A 20,897-nucleotide genomic window follows, 5' to 3' on the forward strand; every position below is an offset into this window, starting at 1 on the left:
TAATTGCATGTGTGTGTGTGTGTGTGTGTGTGTGTGTGTGTGTGTGTGTGTGTGTGTGTGTCTCGACATGCAGGTTGTTAATCACCATGTTTTACTTTCATTATCACGGTCATACGAACATTTGTCATTATATGATGTTATATCGGGGTCCCAACCCCTATTGAAATAGGAACAGATCAAACCAACGTATTCAATTAGGTGCCAATCAGGATAATGTACATAAGGAGAAAAAGTAGAAGCAAGTTAAAAACAAGAGCAACAAACAACCATGACGGATTTTAAAAGTTCAGATCACCCTCTACTCTGGCAGTGTAGTTCAATGATAAAGCGACGATGACAATCAACATACTTGCAAACAATGAAAACAGCTAAAACACTGAAAGAGTGTGTGTGTGAGCTTGTGTCTAACATTATGGGAAAGCCAACTCAATGTAATGTCTTTATCGAACAAACCGTAGCTGAGTTTGGTTATTCGTGCTTATAGCTTGCCCTGAAGTTTGTTAAGAATGAGGCAGCCATTTTGATTTGACGAGTCATCGAGCGACGTACAAAAACGACACATTCAAGCGCATCATCGTGATATCAGTCAGTACATTCAAAAACATATCATTGTTTGTGGCCGTTACAAAAGACATTTTGCAGATAGATGAAAAGCCTGTAGAGAGAGTCCAGCTTCAGCACACAGACACCACCGCATCACCATGGGCTACTTCAGTGTTCTGTTCTAGAACACACCTGTCAGAGTGTTCAACAAGGTCAGCTTCAGCACACAGACACCACCGCATCACCATGGGCTACTTCAGTGTTCTGTTCTAGAACACACCTGTCAGAGTGTTCAACAAGGTCAGCTTCAGCACACAGACACCACCGCATCACCATGGGCTACTTCAGTGTTCTGTTCTAGAACACACCTGTCAGAGTGTTCAACAAGGTCAGCTTCAGCACACAGACACCACCGCATCACCATGGGCTACTTCAGTGTTCTGTTCTAGAACACACCTGTCAGAGTGTTCAACAAGGGCAGGTCACAAAGCTGCCTGGAACTTGATTGGTTGGTTCTCTCCCTGACAGGGCAGGAGGCGTGGCCACAGCAGCTGAAGAGCACCTGTCTTGTCTTCTTTCATCTCCTCCTCTCTCCTCTCATCCCCTTCTCCAGGAGCAACACTGTCCTGTGATGTCCACCTCAGCCTCTCAGAGGAGCGATGTCCTGTGATGTCCACCTCAGCCTCTCAGAGGAGCGATGTCCTGTGATGTCCACCTCAGCCTCTCAGAGGAGCAATGTCCTGTGATGTCCACCTCAGCCTCTCAGAGGAGCAATGTCCTGTGATGTCTACCTCAGCCTCTCAGAGGAGCGATGTCCTGTGATGTCTACCTCAGCCTCTCAGAGGAGCGATGTCCTGTGATGTCCACCTCAGCCTCTCAGAGGAGCGATGTCCTGTGATGTCCACCTCACCCTCTCAGAAGAGCGATGTCCTGTGATGTCCACCTCAGCCTCTCAGAGGAGCGATGTCCTGTGATGTCCGCCTCAGCCTCTCTGTGAGATAAAGCATCTGTGTTTCTTCTGCTTTCCAGGAAAAGCTCGACCACCACCTTCCTTACGAGACTCCATTGGAAATCCGTATTTTAAATAATAAAACGTGATGAGCCAGCTGGAGTCTCACTCCAGGTCTTGGTTTTTGTTCCTTCATTGTGCGATTGGTTGGAGGCTTACGACTCCATCTCTCCCATTGGTCTAATGGAGTAACAAGGGTGTGAGTGTTAGGGTGCTCTCCTTTGGTTTGTGTTGGCAGTGTGTCTAAGTGACCTTAACCATCACAGTGACCCCTGGCGTTGTGCAGGGGTCATACCCTCTGATAGACATCGGTCTATTCTGCTCTGTTCAGCTCACTTCAGGAAGGTGAGTGTGTATAAAGATACAACAGGGTGCCAGACAGACTAGACAGTCATCCCCTTGAACCCCTTGGGTTCCTCTACCTCTGTGATACTACAGTTCAGAGGTCAGGGTCAAAGGTTGTAGGAGGAGTGGGGGTTAAAGGTGATAGGGGTCATCACTCCAGGCCGAAGGTGCTGGTCTCCTCCACGGCAGTGAGCATCTTCTCGTGCAGCATGGAGAAGGATGGATATGGAGGGAGGTCCAGCCGGTTGAAGCAGGTGTGAGCCCTGGGGAGGAGACAACCGCAAACACAGTGAAAACAACAACAATATACTGTCTGTATAATACCTTTTCATACATTATACTCAAATTGATAATATACTACATGAGTTCCCTTAGCCTCACAAGTAAAGTCACGTCCCTTAGCCTTACAAGTGAAGTCACGTCCCTTGGCCTTACAAGTGAAGTCACGTCCCTTGGCCGTACAAGTGAAGTCACGTCCCTTGGCCTTACAAGTGAAGTCACGTCCCTTGGCCTTACAAGTGAAGTCACGTCCCTTGGCCTTACAAGTGAAGTCACGTCCCTTGGCCGTACAAGTGAAGTCACGTCCCTTGGCCTTACAAGTGAAGTCACGTCCCTTGGCCTTACAAGTGAAGTCACGTCCCTTGGCCTTACAAGTGAAGTCAGTTCCCTTAGCCTTACAAGTGAAGTCAGTTCCCTTGGCCTTACAAGTGAAGTCAGTTCCCTTGGCCTTACAAGTGAAGTCAGTTCCCTTAGCCTTACAAGTGAAGTCAGTTCCCTTAGCCTTACAAGTGAAGTCAGTTCCCTTAGCCTTACAAGTGAAGTCAGTTCCCTTGGCCTTACAAGTGAAGTCAGTTCCCTTGGCCTTACAAGTGAAGTCAGTTCCCTTGGCCTTACAAGTGAAGTCAGTTCCCTTGGCCTTACAAGTGAAGTCAGCACAATAGTTTACCTGGGTAGAGAGGTAACTTTGCCCCATTTCTCCACACAGAACCTGCGGGGTCCGTTGCTGCCTCGGAGAGAGGCGAAACCCTCGTAGGGAATACTGGAGGTACCCGTCACAAACTAACAGAGCAGAAAGAAGAAGGTCGCTGTTACTCACTGTGTGTGTGTGTGTGTGTGTGTTTGTATGTCTGTGTGTGTGTGTGTGTGTGTGTGTGTGTGTGTGTGTGTGTGTGTGTGTGTGTGTGTGTGTGTGTGTGTGTGTGTGTGTGTGTGTTTGTTTGTATGTGTATGTGTTTGTTTGTATGTGTGTGTGTGTGTTTGTTTGTGTATGTGTGTTTGTTTGTTAGTATGTGTGTGTCTTTGTTTGTATGTGTGTGTGTGTGTGTGTGTGTGTGTGTGTGTGTGTGTGTGTGTGTGTGTGTGTGTGTGTGTGTGTGTGTGTGTGTGTGTGTGTGTGTGTGTGTGTGTGTGTGTGCACCCCCACCTGTAGCAGCCTGAGTCTCTGCTCGTTGTTGAACCTCTCCACCGCCGCCCAGAACCAACGGATCACTATGTGGTTGTCATGGTAACCTGGGGGAGGCAGGAAGACAGACAGACATGAGTCACTCAGCAGCCTGGCCTTTCTCTCTGGTAGGCCTAGTTACTTCAGCTGTTCAACCAGACAGCTAGCTAGGGTATACTGTTATATACTGGCCTTTCTCTCTGGTAGGCCTAGTTACTTCAGCTGTTCAACCAGACAGCTAGCTAGGGTATACTGTTATATACTGGCCTTTCTCTCTGGTAGGCCTAGCTACTTCAGCTGTTCAACCAGACAGCTAGCTAGGGTATACTGTTATATACTGGCCTTTCTCTCTGGTAGGCCTAGTTACTTCAGCTGTTCAACCAGACAGCTAGCTAGGGTATACTGTTATATACTGGCCTTTCTCTCTGGTAGGCCTAGTTACTTCAGCTGTTCAACCAGACAGCTAGCTAGGGTATACTGTTATATACTGGCCTTTCTCTCTGGTAGGCCTAGCTACTTCAGCTGTTCAACCAGACAGCTAGCTAGGGTATACTGTTATATACTGGCCTTTCTCTCTGGTAGGCCTAGTTACTTCAGCTGTTCAACCAGACAGCTAGCTAGGGTATACTGTTATATACTGGCCTTTCTCTCTGGTAGGCCTAGCTACTTCAGCTGTTCAACCAGACAGCTAGCTAGGGTATACTGTTATATACTGGCCTTTCTCTCTGGTAGGCCTAGTTACTTCAGCTGTTCAACCAGACAGCTAGCTAGGGTATACTGTTATATACTGGCCTTTCTCTCTGGTAGGCCTAGCTACTTCAGCTGTTCAACCAGACAGCTAGCTAGGGTATACTGTTATATACTGGCCTTTCTCTCTGGTAGGCCTAGTTACTTCAGCTGTTCAACCAGACAGCTAGCTAGGGTATACTGTTATATACTGGCCTTTCTCTCTGGTAGGCCTAGTTACTTCAGCTGTTCAACCAGACAGCTAGCTAGGGTATACTGTTATATACACTTATTTCTGTAACAGCTCTTCCTAATTGGAAAGACATTTAAAAACATTTCCTTCTCCATCTGAATGGAACAATGGACTGTCTTTACTGCTGCCTGAGACCCAGACAGCAGCTCAAAATGACATAATGAAAGGTGCAATACACAAAGTTATTGTCTGTGTCTTAAATGGCACCCTATTCCCTACATAGTGCACTACCTTTGACAAGAGCTGTGCACTATATAGGGAATAGGGTGTCATTTGGGCTCCCGGTCTCCCCTGTCTCTCCCCCTGTCTCCTCCCGTCTCCCCCCTGTCTCTTCCTCTCCCCCCTGTCCCCCCCCCCCCCCCCCGTCTCCCCCCGTCTCTTCCTCTCCCCCCTGTTCATACCTCCTCTGTAATCTGTGTTGCTCCCCCTGTCTCCCCCCGTCTCTTCCTCTCCCCCCTGTCCCCCCTGTCCCCCCCGTCTCTTCCTCTCCCCCCTGTTCATACCTCCTCTGTAATCTGTGTTGCTCCCCCTGTCTCCCCCTGTCTCTTCCTCTCCCCCCTGTGTCTCTCCCTGTCTCTCCCCCCTTTCTCTCCCCGTCTCTTCCTCTCCCCCCTGTCCCCCCCGTCTCCCCCCGTCTCTTCCTCTCCCCCCTGTCTCTCCTAGTCTCCCCCTGTCTCTTCCTCTCCCCCCTGTCTCCCCCCGTCTCCCCCCGTCTCTTCCTCTCCCCCCTGTCTCCCCCCCCCCCCCCGTCTCCCCCCGTCTCTTCCTCCCCCTGTCTCTCCCCGTCTCCCCCTGTCTCTTCCTCCCCCTGTCTCTCCCCGTCTCCCCCTGTCTCTTCCTCCCCCTGTCTCTTCGTCTCCCCCTGTCTCTTCCTCTCCCCCCTGTCTCTCCCAGTCTCTTCCTCTCCCCCCTCTCTTCCTCTCCCCCCCCGTCTCCCCCTGTCTCTTCCTCTCCCCCCTGTCTCTCCCAGTCTCTTCCTCTCCCCCCTCTCTTCCTCTCCCCCCCCGTCTCCCCCTGTCTCTTCCTCTCCCCCCTGTCTCTTCGTCTCCCCCTGTCTCTTCCTCTCCCCCCTGTCTCTCCCAGTCTCTTCCTCTCCCCCCTCTCTTCCTCTCCCCCCCGTCTCCCCCCGTCTCTTCCTCTCCCCCCTGTCTCTCCCAGTCTCTTCCTCTCCCCCCTCTCTTCCTCTCCCCCCCGTCTCCCCCCGTCTCTTCCTCTCCCCCCTGTCTCTCCCAGTCTCTTCCTCTCCCCCCTCTCTTCCTCTCCCCCCCGTCTCCCCCCGTCTCTTCCTCTCCCCCCTGTCTCTCCCCGTCTCTTCCTCTCCCCCCTGTCTCCCCCCCCCCCCGTCTCCCCCCGTCTCTTCCTCTCCCCCCTGTCTCCCCCCCCCGTCTCCCCCCAGTCTCTTCCTCTCCCCCCTGTCTCCCCCCCCCCGTCTCCCCCCGTCTCTTCCTCTCCCCCCTGTCTCCCCCCCCCCGTCTCCCCCCGTCTCTTCCTCTCCCCCCTGTCTCCCCCCCCCCCCTGTCTCCCCCCCCCGTCTCCCCCCGTCTCTTCCTCTCCCCCCTGTCTCTTCCTCTCCCCCCTGTCTCCCCCCCCCCCCCCGTCTCCCCCTGTCTCTCCTCGTCTCCCCCTGTCTCCCCCCCCCTCGTCTCCCCCCGTCTCTTCCTCTCCCCCCTGTTCCTACCTCCTCTGTAATCAGTGTTGCTCCTCCAGTCCACCAGGTCTATCTCAGCGGTGCCAGCTATCACCAGCTCCAGCTCCCTGGCATCAAACACTGACACCAGCCTGGAATCCACCACCTGCATGACACAGCACAGGGCATCCAGGCTACAAACCATGACCACAACCTTTGTGGTCGTTTGTATCTCAGTTGGTAGAGGCTGGCGCTTGTAACGGTGCTGGGTTTGATTCCCGGCACCACCCATATGTAAAATGTATACACGCATGACTGTAAGTCGCTTTGGATAAAACAGTCTGTTAAATGGCATGTATTATTATTACAAACACAACAACAACAAACTCAATCCCATTATACAGTCTTCCTATCACATCCTATCACATACAGCCTTTAGCTACATCTTGCCCAATTAGAATTCAGTTGTTGTTGATGTCTGTGAGCAGGAAGTTGCCCCAGTGTGTATGATGATACTGCTGAGTCTACCTTTATCAGAATCTGTACCAGGAGATATTTGAGGAGATATTAGATGGTACCTCATAGAATCCCCGGACCAGACTCTCTGTCTGTTGAACCACTCCTCTCTCAATACGCCACTTCACCATGCGCTCAATGTACTCCTTCTTATTCTTCTCTGACACTGGGATGTTGGCCCCGCCCGGCTTCAGCTCTCTCTCTGTGATCTACACACACAGTACATACACATAAGCTTTACAACTCACACACACATTACAACTCACACACACACACACACACACACACACACACACACACACACACACACACACACACACACACACACACACACACACACACACACACACACCTGTCCGAACACCTCCTCATTGACAGTGAAGGTGAGGTCCAACATGTCCTCGATGTCGTTGTCCTTCATCCACTGGAGACTCTGGTGGAACTCCTCATCCAGATACTCCAGATCACTCAGCTCACATAGGCTATAGCAGAGTAGAGCAGAGTAGAGCAGAGTAGAATAGAGTAGAGTAGAATAGAATAGAGTAGAGTAGAGTAGAGTAGAGTAGAATAGAGTAGAGTAGAATAGAATAGAGCAGAGTAGAGCAGAGTAGAGTAGAGTAGAATAGAATAGAATAGAGTGGAGTAGAATAGAGCAGAATAGAGTATAGTAGAATAGAGTATAGTAGAATAGAGTAGAGTAGAGTAGAGTAGAGTAGAGTAGAGTAGAGTAGAGTAGAGTAGAGTAGAGCAGAGCAGAGTAGAGTAGAGTAGAGTAGAGTAGAGTAGAGTAGAGTAGAGTAGAGTAGAGTAGAGTAGAGTAGAGTAGAAGAGAGTGGAATAGAGTAGAGTAGAGTAGAGTAGAGTAGAGTAGAGTAGAGTAGAGTAGAGTAGAAGAGAGTGGAATAGAGTAGAGTAGAGTAGAGCAGAGTAGAGTAGAGTAGAAGAGAGTGGAATAGAGTAGAGTAGAATAGAGCAGATTAGAATATAGCAGAATAGAATAGAGTATAGTAGAATAGAGTAGAGCAGAGTAGAGCAGAGTAGAATAGAGCAGAGTAGAGCAGATTAGAATAGAGTAGAGCAGAATAGAGTAGAGTATAATATAGTAGAATAGAGTGGAATAGAGTAGAGTAGAATAGAGCAGAATAGAGCAGAACAGAGTAGAATGGAGTGGAGTAGAATAGAGTGGAGCAGAGTGGAGTGGAGCAGAGTAGAGTAGAATATAGCAGATTAGAATATAGCAGAATAGAATAGAGTATAGTAGAATAGAGTAGAGCAGAGTAGAATAGAGCAGAGTAGAGCAGATTAGAATAGAGTAGAGCAGAATAGAGTAGAGTATAATAGAGTAGAGCAGAATAGAGTAGAGTAGAATAGAGTAGAGTAGAATAGAGCAGAGCAGAGTAGAATGGAGTGGAGTAGAGTAGAGTGGAGCAGAGTAGAATAGAGTGGAGCAGAGTGGAGTGGAGCAGAGTAGAGTAGAATATAGCAGATTAGAATATAGCAGAATAGAATAGAGTATAGTAGAATAGAGCAGAATATAATAGAGTATAATAGAGTAGAGCAGAGTATTATAGAGTAGAGTAGAGCAGATTAGAATAGAGCAGAATATAATAGAGTAGAGCAGAGTATTATAGAGTAGAGTAGAGCAGATTAGAATAGAGCAGAATATAATAGAGTAGAGCAGAGTATTATAGAGTAGAGTAGAGCAGATTAGAATAGAGCAGAATATAATAGAGTAGAGCAGAGTATTATAGAGTAGAGTAGAGCAGATTAGAATAGAGCAGAATATAATAGAGTAGAGCAGAGTATTATAGAGTAGAGCAGATTAGAATAGAGCAGAATATAATAGAGTAGTGTATAATGGAGTAGAATAGAGTAGAACAGAATATAGTAGAATAGAGTAGAGTAGAATGGATTTAGGCAAGAGGTCAGTTAACTCTACTAATCTACATAACCACATGTCTGGTACAGTCTTAAAATATCAGAAAAATACTCTCTAGTTGTATAGTGTAATGCCCTATATTCAACACTGGACCACAGCTGTTTTCATTGTCCCCCTGTAATCAGGGACTGATTTAGACCTGGGACACCAGGTGTGTGCAATTAACTATCATGTAGAACAGAAAACTAGCAAGCGCTGGACCTTGTAGGGTCAGAGTTGAATATCCCTGGTGTATAGCTAGAAGTAGACAGTCCAGGTGGTGGATACGTACATGCGCAGCAGGCCCTTATAGAAGGGTCTAGTGAAGAAGGCATCCAGTAGGTATTGGTGGATCAGAGCCAGACCCAGGATACGCCCGCTGAAACGGAACCTGTACAGGGAAGGAGAGAGAGAGAAGATACTTAGATTAGAAATGTTATTACCCAGGTCCTAGTATAGACAACATATGTTATTACCCAGGTCCTAGTATAGACAACATATGTTATTACCCAGGTCCTAGTATAGACAACATATGTTATTACCCAGGTCCTAGTATAGACAACATATGTTATTACCCAGGTCCTTGTATAGACAACAGATGTTATTACCCAGGTCCTAGTATAAACAACAGATGTTATTACCCAGGTCCTAGTATAAACAACATATGTTATTACCCAGGTCCTAGTATACACAACAGATGTTATTACCCAGGTCCTAGTATAAACAACAGATGTTATTACCCAGGTCCTAGTATAGACAACAGATGTTATTACCCAGGTCCTAGTATAGACAACATATGTTATTACCCAGGTCCTTGTATAGACAACAGATGTTATTACCCAGGTCCTAGTACAGACAACAGATGTTATTACCCAGGTCCTAGTATAGACAACAGATGTTATTACCCAGGTCCTAGTATAGACAACAGATGTTATTACCCAGGTCCTAGTATAGACAACATATGTTATTACCCAGGTCCTTGTATAGACAACAGATGTTATTACCCAGGTCCTAGTACAGACAACAGATGTTATTACCCAGGTCCTAGTATAGACAACAGATGTTATTACCCAGGTCCTAGTATAAACAACAGATGTTATTACCCAGGTCCTAGTATACACAACAGATGTTATTACCCAGGTCCTAGTATAAACAACAGATGTTATTACCCAGGTCCTAGTATAGACAACAGATGTTATTACCCAGGTCCTAGTATAGACAACAGATGTTATTACCCAGGTCCTAGTATAGACAACAGATGTTATTACCCAGGTCCTAGTATAGACAACAGATGTTATTACCCAGGTCCTAGTATAGACAACAGATGTTATTACCCAGGTCCTAGTATAGACAACAGATGTTATTACCCAGGTCCTAGTATAGACAACAGATGTTATTACCCTGGTCCTAGTATAGACAACAGATGTTATTACCCAGGTCCTAGTATAGACAACAGATGTTATTACCCAGGTCCTAGTATAGACAACAGATGTTATTACCCAGGTCCTAGTACAGACAACAGATGTTATTACCCAGGTCCTAGTATAGACAACAGATGTTATTACCCAGGTCCTAGTATAGACAACAGATGTTATTACCCAGGTCCTAGTATACACAACAGATGTTATTACCCATGTCCTAGTATAGACAACATATGTTATTACCCAGGTCCTAGTACAGACAACAGATGTTATTACCCAGGTCCTAGTATACACAACAGATGTTATTACCCATGTCCTAGTATAGACAACATATGTTATTACCCAGGTCCTAGTATAGACAACAGATGTTATTACCCAGGTCCTAGTATAGACAACATATGTTATTACCCAGGTCCTAGTATAGACAACAGATGTTATTACCCAGGTCCTAGTATACACAACAGATGTTATTACCCAGGTCCTAGTATACACAACAGATGTTATTACCCAGGTCCTAGTATAAACAACATATGTTATTACCCAGGTCCTAGTATAGACAACAGATGTTATTACCAAGGTCCTAGTATAGACAACAGATGTTATTACCCAGGTCCTAGTATAGACAACATATGTTATTACCCAGGTCCTAGTATAGACAACAGATGTTATTACCCAGGTCCTAGTATACACAACATATGTTATTACCCAGGTCCTAGTATAGACAACAGATGTTATTACCCAGGTCCTAGTATACACAACAGATGTTATTACCCAGGTCCTAGTATACACAACAGATGTGATTACCCAGGTCCTAGTATAGACAACAGATGTTATTACCCAGGTCCTAGTATAGACAACAGATGTTATTACCCAGGTCCTAGTATACACAACAGATGTTATTACCTAGGTCCTAGTATAAACAACAGATGTTATTACCCAGGTCCTAGTATAGACAACAGATGTTATTACCCAGGTCCTAGTATACACAACAGATGTTATTACCCATGTCCTAGTATAGACAACATATGTTATTACCCAGGTCCTAGTATAGACAACAGATGTTATTACCCAGGTCCTAGTATAGACAACATATGTTATTACCCAGGTCCTTGTATAGACAACAGATGTTATTACCCAGGTCCTAGTATAAACAACAGATGTTATTACCCAGGTCCTAGTATAGACAACAGATGTTATTACCCAGGTCCTAGTATACACAACAGATGTTATTACCCAGGTCCTAGTATACACAACAGATGTTATTACCCAGGTCCTAGTATAGACAACAGATGTTATTACCCAGGTCCTAGTATAGACAACATATGTTATTACCCAGGTCCTTGTATAGACAACAGATGTTATTACCCAGGTCCTAGTATAAACAACAGATGTTATTACCCAGGTCCTAGTATAGACAACAGATGTTATTACCCAGGTCCTAGTATACACAACAGATGTTATTACCCAGGTCCTAGTATACACAACAGATGTTATTACCCAGGTCCTAGTATAGACAACAGATGTTATTACCCAGGTCCTAGTATAAACAACATATGTTATTACCCAGGTCCTAGTATACACAACAGATGTTATTACCCAGGTCCTAGTATAAACAACAGATGTTATTACCCAGGTCCTAGTATAGACAACAGATGTTATTACCCAGGTCCTAGTATAGACAACATATGTTATTACCCAGGTCCTTGTATAGACAACAGATGTTATTACCCAGGTCCTAGTACAGACAACAGATGTTATTACCCAGGTCCTAGTATAGACAACATATGTTATTACCCAGGTCCTAGTATAGACAACAGATGTTATTACCCAGGTCCTAGTATAGACAACATATGTTATTACCCAGGTCCTTGTATAGACAACAGATGTTATTACCCAGGTCCTAGTACAGACAACAGATGTTATTACCCAGGTCCTAGTATACACAACAGATGTTATTACCCAGGTCCTAGTATACACAACAGATGTTATTACCCAGGTCCTAGTATAAACAACAGATGTTATTACCCAGGTCCTAGTATAGACAACAGATGTTATTACCCAGGTCCTAGTATAAACAACAGATGTTATTACCCAGGTCCTAGTATAGACAACAGATGTTATTACCCAGGTCCTAGTATACACAACATATGTTATTACCCAGGTCCTAGTATACACAACAGATGTTATTACCCAGGTCCTAGTATAGACAACAGATGTTATTACCCAGGTCCTAGTATAGACAACAGATGTTATTACCCAGGTCCTAGTATAAACAACAGATGTTATTACCCAGGTCCTAGTATACACAACAGATGTTATTACCCAGGTCCTAGTATAAACAACAGATGTCATTACCCAGGTCCTAGTATAGACAACAGATGTTATTACCCAGGTCCTAGTATAGACAACAGATGTTATTACCCAGGTCCTAGTATAGACAACAGATGTTATTACCCAGGTCCTAGTATACACAACAGATGTTATTACCCAGGTCCTAGTATAGACAACATATGTTATTACCCAGGTCCTAGTATAGACAACAGATGTTATTACCCAGGTCCTAGTATAGACAACATATGTTATTACCCAGGTCCTAGTACAGACAACAGATGTTATTACCCAGGTCCTAGTATAGACAACATATGTTATTACCCAGGTCCTAGTATAGACAACAGATGTTATTACCCAGGCCCTAGTATACACAACAGATGTTATTACCCAGGTCCTAGTATAGACAACATATGTTATTACCCAGGTCCTTGTATAGACAACAGATGTTATTACCCAGGTCCTAGTACAGACAACAGATGTTATTACCCAGGTCCTAGTATACACAACAGATGTTATTACCCAGGTCCTAGTATAAACAACAGATGTTATTACCCAGGTCCTAGTATACACAACAGATGTTATTACCCAGGTCCTAGTATAGACAACATATGTTATTACCCAGGTCCTAGTATAGACAACAGATGTTATTACCCAGGTCCTAGTATACACAACAGATGTTATTACCAAGGTCCTAGTATACACAACAGATGTTATTACCCAGGTCCTAGTATAGACAGCAGATGTTATTACCCAGGTCCTAGTATACACAACAGATGTTTTGGCTCGTCCCTTCAGTGCATTTCCATTCATCTTAACACCAGGGCTGGGCTCCATTGAATTGAAGTACTCAATTCAGGAAATTAATTAGTTAAAATTCAAAAATTGAAAAACTTTTGAAACAAAAAGCTTCTTGAAAGTAATACAAAAATAGATTCATTTTTTTCAATTATTGAATAGGAATTTCAGTTTGCTTCCAGAATTGACTGAGTTCAATTTGAATTGACCCCAACCCTGCTGATCAGCCAACAGACCACAGACCCTCCGACCCCAACCCTGCTGATCAGCCAACAGACCACAGACCCTCCGACCCCAACCCTGCTGATCAGCCAACAGACCACAGACCCTCCGACCCCAACCCTGCTGATCAGCCAACAGACCACAGACCCTCAGACCCCAACCCTGCTGATCAGCCAACAGACCACAGACCCTCCGACCCCAACCCTGCTGATCAGCCAACAGACCACAGACCCTCTGACCCCAACCCTGCTGATCAGCCAACAGACCACAGACCCCTCCGACGCCAACCCTGCTGATCAGCCAACAGACCACAGACCCTCCGACCCCAACCCTGCTGATCAGCCAACAGACCACAGACCCCTCCGACCCCAACCCTGCTGATCAGCCAACAGACCACAGACCCTCCGACCCCAACCCTGCTGATCAGCCAACAGACCACAGACCCTCCGACCCCAACCCTGCTGATCAGCCAACAGACCACAGACCCTCCGACCCCAACCCTGCTGATCAGCCAACAGACCACAGACCCCTCCGACCCCAACCCTGCTGATCAGCCAACAGACCACAGACCCCTCCGACCCCAACCCTGCTGATCAGCCAACAGACCACAGACCCTCCGACCCCAACCCTGCTGATCAGCCAACAGACCACAGACCCCTCCGACCCCAACCCTGCTTATCAGCCAACAGACCACAGACCCCTCCGACCCCAACCCTGCTGATCAGCCAACAGACCACAGACCCCTCCGACCCCAACCCTGCTTATCAGCCAACAGACCACAGACCCCTCCGACCCCAACCCTGCTGATCAGCCAACAGACCACAGACCCCTCCGACCCCAAACCCTCCCAGTCTTCAGTCCACTCACCACTCGTGATGGTTGTCTACGAAGGCAGACATGGGGCTGATCTGAACGGTGTAGGTGTCGTTGGCGGAGTACTCAAACAGGCCGTAGTACGGGTTGAACAGCTCTCTAGACACCAGGAAGAAAAACTCTCTGGACGGGCCGCTGTAGTCCAACCTGCAACACATACAGGAAGACACATTATCACACAGGAACGGCGTAGATAGAAATATAACGTCATAGAGCAGACAAAGTGCATTTCTAACTGAAATATTCCTCAAATGTTTCATTCTATTGAACCCAGGATCATTTCCCCCCACCAGCTTCTGGAAGAGTAGAGGACAGGCAGTCTGTCTGACTCACCCCTCCTCTCCCAGGAAGCTGACATAGAGCTTGCTCCTCTGCAGGTCTTTACGGGAGTAACACATGACCTGGTTGAAGGCATCCTCCAGGAGATGGTCTCTACGGATGATCAACCTGGGGGTTGGGGGAGGAAGAGACACACACAGGGGGGAACTGGTAAGGGCAGGAGGGTGTGGATGGAGGGTATGTGGGTGGACCACAGAACTAGAATGAGATTCTATTTCTTTGGCTGGAACACCAAAGCATTTAGCTAGATCAATAATGTATTAATTCTTTCATATTACAGTATTCACACATGAAAATACAAGCACTACATACTACATACAAAATACTCCCCACTCCATACTTTAACTTCCCTGGGCCCTGGCCCCACTACATACTTTAACTTCCCTGGGCCCTGGCCGTAGCCCCACTCCATACTTTAACTTCCCTGGGCCCTGGCCGTAGCCCCACTCCATACTTTAACTTCCCTGGGCCCTGGCCGTAACCCCACTACATACTTTAACTTCCCTGGGCCCTGGCCGTAGCCCCACTCCATACTTTAACTTCCCTGGGCCCTGGCCCCACTCCATACTTTAACTTCCCTGGGCCCTGGCCCCACTACATACTTTAACTTCCCTGGGCCCTGGCCCCACTACATACTTTAACTTCCCTGGGCCCTGGCCCCACTACATACTTTAACTTCCCTGGGCCCTGGCCGTAGCCCCACTCCATACTTTAACTTCCCTGGGCCCTGGCCCCACTCCATACTTTAACTTCCCTGGGCCCTGGCCGTAGCCCCACTACATACTTTAACTTCCCTGGGCCCTGGCCGTAACCCCACTCCATACTTTAACTTCCCTGGGCCCTGGCCCCACTCCATACTTTAACTTCCCTGGGCCCTGGCCGTAGCCCCACTCCATACTTTAACTTCCCTGGGCCCTGGCCCCACTCCATACTTTAACTTCCCTGGGCCCTGGCCGTAGCCCCACTCCATACTTTAACTTCCCTGGGCCCTGGCCGTAGCCCCACTCCATACTTTAACTTCCCTGGGCCCTGGCCCCACTCCATACTTTAACTTCCCTGGGCCCTGGCCGTAGCCCCACTACATACTTTAACTTCCCTGGGCCCTGGCCGTAGCCCCACTCCATACTTTAACTTCCCTGGGCCCTGGCCCCACTCCATACTTTAACTTCCCTGGGCCCTGGCTGTAGCCCCACTACATACTTTAACTTCCCTGGGCCCTGGCCGTAGCCCCACTCCATACTTTAACTTCCCTGGGCCCTGGCCCCACTCCATACTTTAACTTCCCTGGGCCCTGGCCGTAGCCCCACTACATACTTTAACTTCCCTGGGCCCTGGCCGTAACCCCGCTACATACTTTAACTTCCCTGGGCCCTGGCTGTAGCCCCACTACATACTTTAACTTCCCTGGGCCCTGGCCGTAGCCCCACTATATACTTTAACTTCCCTGGGCCCTGGCCGTAGCCCCACTCCATACTTTAACTTCCCTGGGCCCTGGCCCCACTCCATACTTTAACTTCCCTGGGCCCTGGCCCCACTACATACTTTAACTTCCCTGGGCCCTGGCCCCACTCCATACTTTAACTTCCCTGGGCCCTGGCCGTAGCCCCACTACATACTTTAACTTCCCTGGGCCCTGGCCGTAACCCCACTCCATACTTTAACTTCCCTGGGCCCTGGCTGTAGCCCCACTCCATACTTTAACTTCCCTGGGCCCTGGCCGTAGCCCCACTACATACTTTAACTTCCCTGGGCCCTGGCCGTAGCCCCACTACATACTTTAACTTCCCTGGGCCCTGGCCCCACTACATACTTTAACTTCCCTGGGCCCTGGCCCCACTCCATACTTTAACTTCCCTGGGCCCTGGCCGTAACCCCACTACATACTTTAACTTCCCTGGGCCCTGGCCGTAGCCCCACTACATACTTTAACTTCCCTGGGCCCTGGCCCCACTACATACTTTAACTTCCCTGGGCCCTGGCCGTAACCCCACTCCATACTTTAACTTCCCTGGGCCCTGGCCGTAGCCCCACTCCATACTTTAACTTCCCTGGGCCCTGGCCCCACTACATACTTTAACTTCCCTGGGCCCTGGCCCCACTACATACTTTAACTTCCCTGGGCCCTGGCCGTAGCCCCACTCCATACTTTAACTTCCCTGGGCCCTGGCCCCACTACATACTTTAACTTCCCTGGGCCCTGGCCGTAACCCCACTCCATACTTTAACTTCCCTGGGCCCTGGCTGTAGCCCCACTACATACTTTAACTTCCCTGGGCCCTGGCTGTAGCCCCACTCCATACTTTAACTTCCCTGGGCCCTGGCCGTAGCCCCACTCCATACTTTAACTTCCCTGGGCCCTGGCCCCACTACATACTTTAACTTCCCTGGGCCCTGGCCCCACTACATACTTTAACTTCCCTGGGCCCTGGCCGTAGCCCCACTCCATACTTTAACTTCCCTGGGCCCTGGCCCCACTCCATACTTTAACTTCCCTGGGCCCTGGCCGTAGCCCCACTACATACTTTAACTTCCCTGGGCCCTGGCCGTAACCCCACTCCATACTTTAACTTCCCTGGGCCCTGGCCCCACTCCATACTTTAACTTCCCTGGGCCCTGGCCGTAGCCCCACTCCATACTTTAACTTCCCTGGGCCCTGGCCCCACTCCATACTTTAACTTCCCTGGGCCCTGGCCGTAGCCCCACTCCATACTTTAACTTCCCTGGGCCCTGGCCGTAGCCCCACTCCATACTTTAACTTCCCTGGGCCCTGGCCCCACTCCATACTTTAACTTCCCTGGGCCCTGGCCGTAGCCCCACTACATACTTTAACTTCCCTGGGCCCTGGCCGTAGCCCCACTCCATACTTTAACTTCCCTGGGCCCTGGCCCCACTCCATACTTTAACTTCCCTGGGCCCTGGCTGTAGCCCCACTACATACTTTAACTTCCCTGGGCCCTGGCCGTAGCCCCACTCCATACTTTAACTTCCCTGGGCCCTGGCCCCACTCCATACTTTAACTTCCCTGGGCCCTGGCCGTAGCCCCACTACATACTTTAACTTCCCTGGGCCCTGGCCGTAACCCCGCTACATACTTTAACTTCCCTGGGCCCTGGCTGTAGCCCCACTACATACTTTAACTTCCCTGGGCCCTGGCCGTAGCCCCACTATATACTTTAACTTCCCTGGGCCCTGGCCGTAGCCCCACTCCATACTTTAACTTCCCTGGGCCCTGGCCCCACTCCATACTTTAACTTCCCTGGGCCCTGGCCCCACTACATACTTTAACTTCCCTGGGCCCTGGCCCCACTCCATACTTTAACTTCCCTGGGCCCTGGCCGTAGCCCCACTACATACTTTAACTTCCCTGGGCCCTGGCCGTAACCCCACTCCATACTTTAACTTCCCTGGGCCCTGGCTGTAGCCCCACTCCATACTTTAACTTCCCTGGGCCCTGGCCGTAGCCCCACTACATACTTTAACTTCCCTGGGCCCTGGCCGTAGCCCCACTACATACTTTAACTTCCCTGGGCCCTGGCCCCACTACATACTTTAACTTCCCTGGGCCCTGGCCGTAACCCCACTACATACTTTAACTTCCCTGGGCCCTGGCCGTAGCCCCACTACATACTTTAACTTCCCTGGGCCCTGGCCCCACTACATACTTTAACTTCCCTGGGCCCTGGCCGTAACCCCACTCCATACTTTAACTTCCCTGGGCCCTGGCCGTAGCCCCACTCCATACTTTAACTTCCCTGGGCCCTGGCCCCACTACATACTTTAACTTCCCTGGGCCCTGGCCGTAACCCCACTCCATACTTTAACTTCCCTGGGCCCTGGCTGTAGCCCCACTACATACTTTAACTTCCCTGGGCCCTGGCTGTAGCCCCACTCCATACTTTAACTTCCCTGGGCCCTGGCCGTAGCCCCACTCCATACTTTAACTTCCCTGGGCCCTGGCCCCACTACATACTTTAACTTCCCTGGGCCCTGGCCGTAGCCCCACTACATACTTTAACTTCCCTGGGCCCTGGCCGTAACCCCACTCCATACTTTAACTTCCCTGGGCCCTGGCTGTAGCCCCACTCCATACTTTAACTTCCCTGGGCCCTGGCCGTAGCCCCACTCCATACTTTAACTTCCCTGGGCCCTGGCCCCACTACATACTTTAACTTCCCTGGGCCCTGGCTGTAGCCCCACTCCATACTTTAACTTCCCTGGGCCCTGGCCGTAGCCCCACTCCATACTTTAACTTCCCTGGGCCCTGGCCCCACTACATACTTTAACTTCCCTGGGCCCTGGCTGTAGCCCCACTCCATACTTTAACTTCCCTGGGCCCTGGCCGTAGCCCCACTCCATACTTTAACTTCCCTGGGCCCTGGCCCCACTACATACTTTAACTTCCCTGGGCCCTGGCCCCACTACATACTTTAACTTCCCTGGGCCCTGGCCGTAGCCCTTGGTCTCCAGTTTGCGGTAGAAGTTTCGCAGTTTGGCTTCGAAGTCTCGCTTGTAGGGGGCAGGGGCACGGGCATTAGCTCGCTGTGTTCCTGTGGGAATAAAATTTGACAGAGAACGAGGGATGAGTGTGTGCTCCCTACAAACACAGAGAGAGAGAGGAGAGAGAGAGAGAGAGAGAGAGAGAGAGAGAGAGAGAGAGAGAGAGAGAGAGAGAGAGAGAGAGAGAGAGAGAGAGAGAAAACAAGAGGGAGAAATAGCGAAAGACAGAATGGTAACAGAGGTATAGAGAAGCCTTCTCACCAGGTGAGTTCTGTGGAGAGGACACGGGGGAGCTTCGTGGGGACTGGCAGTAGCTGGGGTGCAGTAAGGCGTGAGGCGGAACATATGACATCACTTCCTCCTCAAACAGGCTGCCAGAGAGAACCAAGAGAGAGGAGACAATGTCACTGAAAGCTACAAGGACGCAAAGTAACAAAACTGGGTTTGAACTAAAGCCTAGGCATTGGCTCAGGGAGATAACACAAGTCTACAGGTCTCAAGCACAAAGCTTGTCATACACTGATAGTCCTGAGAGGCAGGTACAGATGTAGGATCCTCATTTCATCACCCTGTTGCAGGAGAAATTTCCACTTAGAAATGTCACATTCCCCTAGACACATTTCCATGAATTATTATCCACATCTCCTGTTGCTGCAGGATTCTTTTCCTTCTATAGCAAACTGGCTGAAATGAAGGTCGTACAGGTATGAGGCAGGTACAGGTATGACAGCAGCTCACCTGAGGAGGATGACCAGGTCTGCATCACCAGACAGCCTGGCCAGACCAGAGGCCCCTTCATTACGGATCAACTGCACCTTCTCCCTGTGGTGGAGAACACACAACAGAATGAGCCTTCACCACTCTCTGGAGGTATAGTGAGGTGACAACCGTAGTGAATTTAGTAGTGCGGGTTTGAGGGACTGTTCTGAGTGAAGTGAGGGGGGGGGGGGGTAGGAAGGAGGGAGGTAGGGGGAGGAGGGAGGGAGGGAGGGGGTAGGAGGGAGGTAGGGGGAGGTGGGAGGGAGGGAGGAGGTAGGGGGAGGGAGGAGGAAGGAGGTAGGGGGAGGAGGGAGGGAGGAGGTAGGGGAAGGAGGGAGGTAGGGGGAGGGAGGAGGTAGGGGGAGGAAGGAGGTAGGAGGGAGGGAGGGAAGGGTGTAGGAAGAGGCTGCTGACCTGAGCCAGTGGTTCCTGATAAACTCTGTCTGTCTCTCCTGCAGGATCTCAAAGATGTTGGGTTGTCGTAGAAACGCCACTATCTTGTCGTTGTAAGCTGAAGAGAAGGAGTCAAGGACAGAATGAGCTATGTGTGTGTCTGTGTGTGTGTTCATGTGTGTGTGTGTGTTGTTTGTGTGTGTGTGTGTGTGTGTCCACTCACCCACTGGCACTACGTCTTGGTACTGGGTGCGGCTGCCCGTAGTGAAGGTGCTGGATGGGCGGGGCATTACAGGGGGTCCTCCTCCAGAGTGACGAGGGTGCTCACCCACCTGGAGCACAGAGAGCTGGTTGAGTTGACATATCATGTGTCTCACCATGATGTGTATGTATGTGTGTGTGTGTGTGTGTGTGTGTGTGTGTGTGTGTGTGTGTGTGTGTGTGTGTGTGTGTGTGTGTGTGTGTGGTGTCTCACCATGTGTTGTGGGCTGACCTCGCCAGCGCTGTGGCTGCGTTGTCTGGTCAGGTGCTGGCGGTGGGCCAGGAGGCTGCTGGGACGTGTGCTGCTCTGGAGAGGGAGCCGAGGGTCGATGAACGTAGTGGCCCGGCAGTTGTGGTCCACAAAGAAAGGCTGTAGAGAGAGACAGAATGAGACGTGGAGAGGTTAGGGCCATTGGTAAACAGAGAGAGAGAGACAGAGACAAAGAGAGACAGAGACAGAGAGAGGGACAGAGCGAGAGAGAGAAGAGTAGAGAGAGTTAGAAATGGAGGAGGAGATAAGAAGAAAAGAGCTCCCTCTATACCTCTCTGTGTGTGTGTGTGTGTGTGTGTGTGTGTGTGTGTGTGTGTGTGTGTGTGTGTGTGTGTGTGTGTGTGTGTGTGTGTGTGT

The 20,897-nt window shown here is 49.2% G+C and overlaps 1 protein-coding gene across 1 annotated transcript in view; it reads right to left on the reverse strand.

The window, feature by feature from the left end:
* Positions 1–12: 12 nt before the first annotated feature.
* Positions 13–20,897, reverse strand: part of LOC120035934 (E3 ubiquitin-protein ligase HECW2-like) — a gene marked incomplete at its 5' end in the record, with an annotated part of 25,331 nt that continues 4,446 nt past the window's right edge. Inside the window, 15 exon segments of the mRNA XM_038982414.1 lie at positions 13–2,160; positions 2,844–2,956; positions 3,321–3,406; positions 5,996–6,110; positions 6,523–6,669; positions 6,813–6,942; positions 8,671–8,769; positions 14,015–14,167; positions 14,354–14,467; positions 18,786–18,906; positions 19,118–19,227; positions 19,595–19,678; positions 20,030–20,126; positions 20,232–20,340; positions 20,484–20,639. Coding sequence (XP_038838342.1) covers positions 2,049–2,160; positions 2,844–2,956; positions 3,321–3,406; positions 5,996–6,110; positions 6,523–6,669; positions 6,813–6,942; positions 8,671–8,769; positions 14,015–14,167; positions 14,354–14,467; positions 18,786–18,906; positions 19,118–19,227; positions 19,595–19,678; positions 20,030–20,126; positions 20,232–20,340; positions 20,484–20,639 — 1,746 coding nt within the window.

The sequence above is a fragment of the Salvelinus namaycush genome, unplaced genomic scaffold (genome assembly GCF_016432855.1).
Source record: "Salvelinus namaycush isolate Seneca unplaced genomic scaffold, SaNama_1.0 Scaffold1158, whole genome shotgun sequence".
NCBI classification, from domain to species: domain Eukaryota; kingdom Metazoa; phylum Chordata; class Actinopteri; order Salmoniformes; family Salmonidae; genus Salvelinus; species Salvelinus namaycush.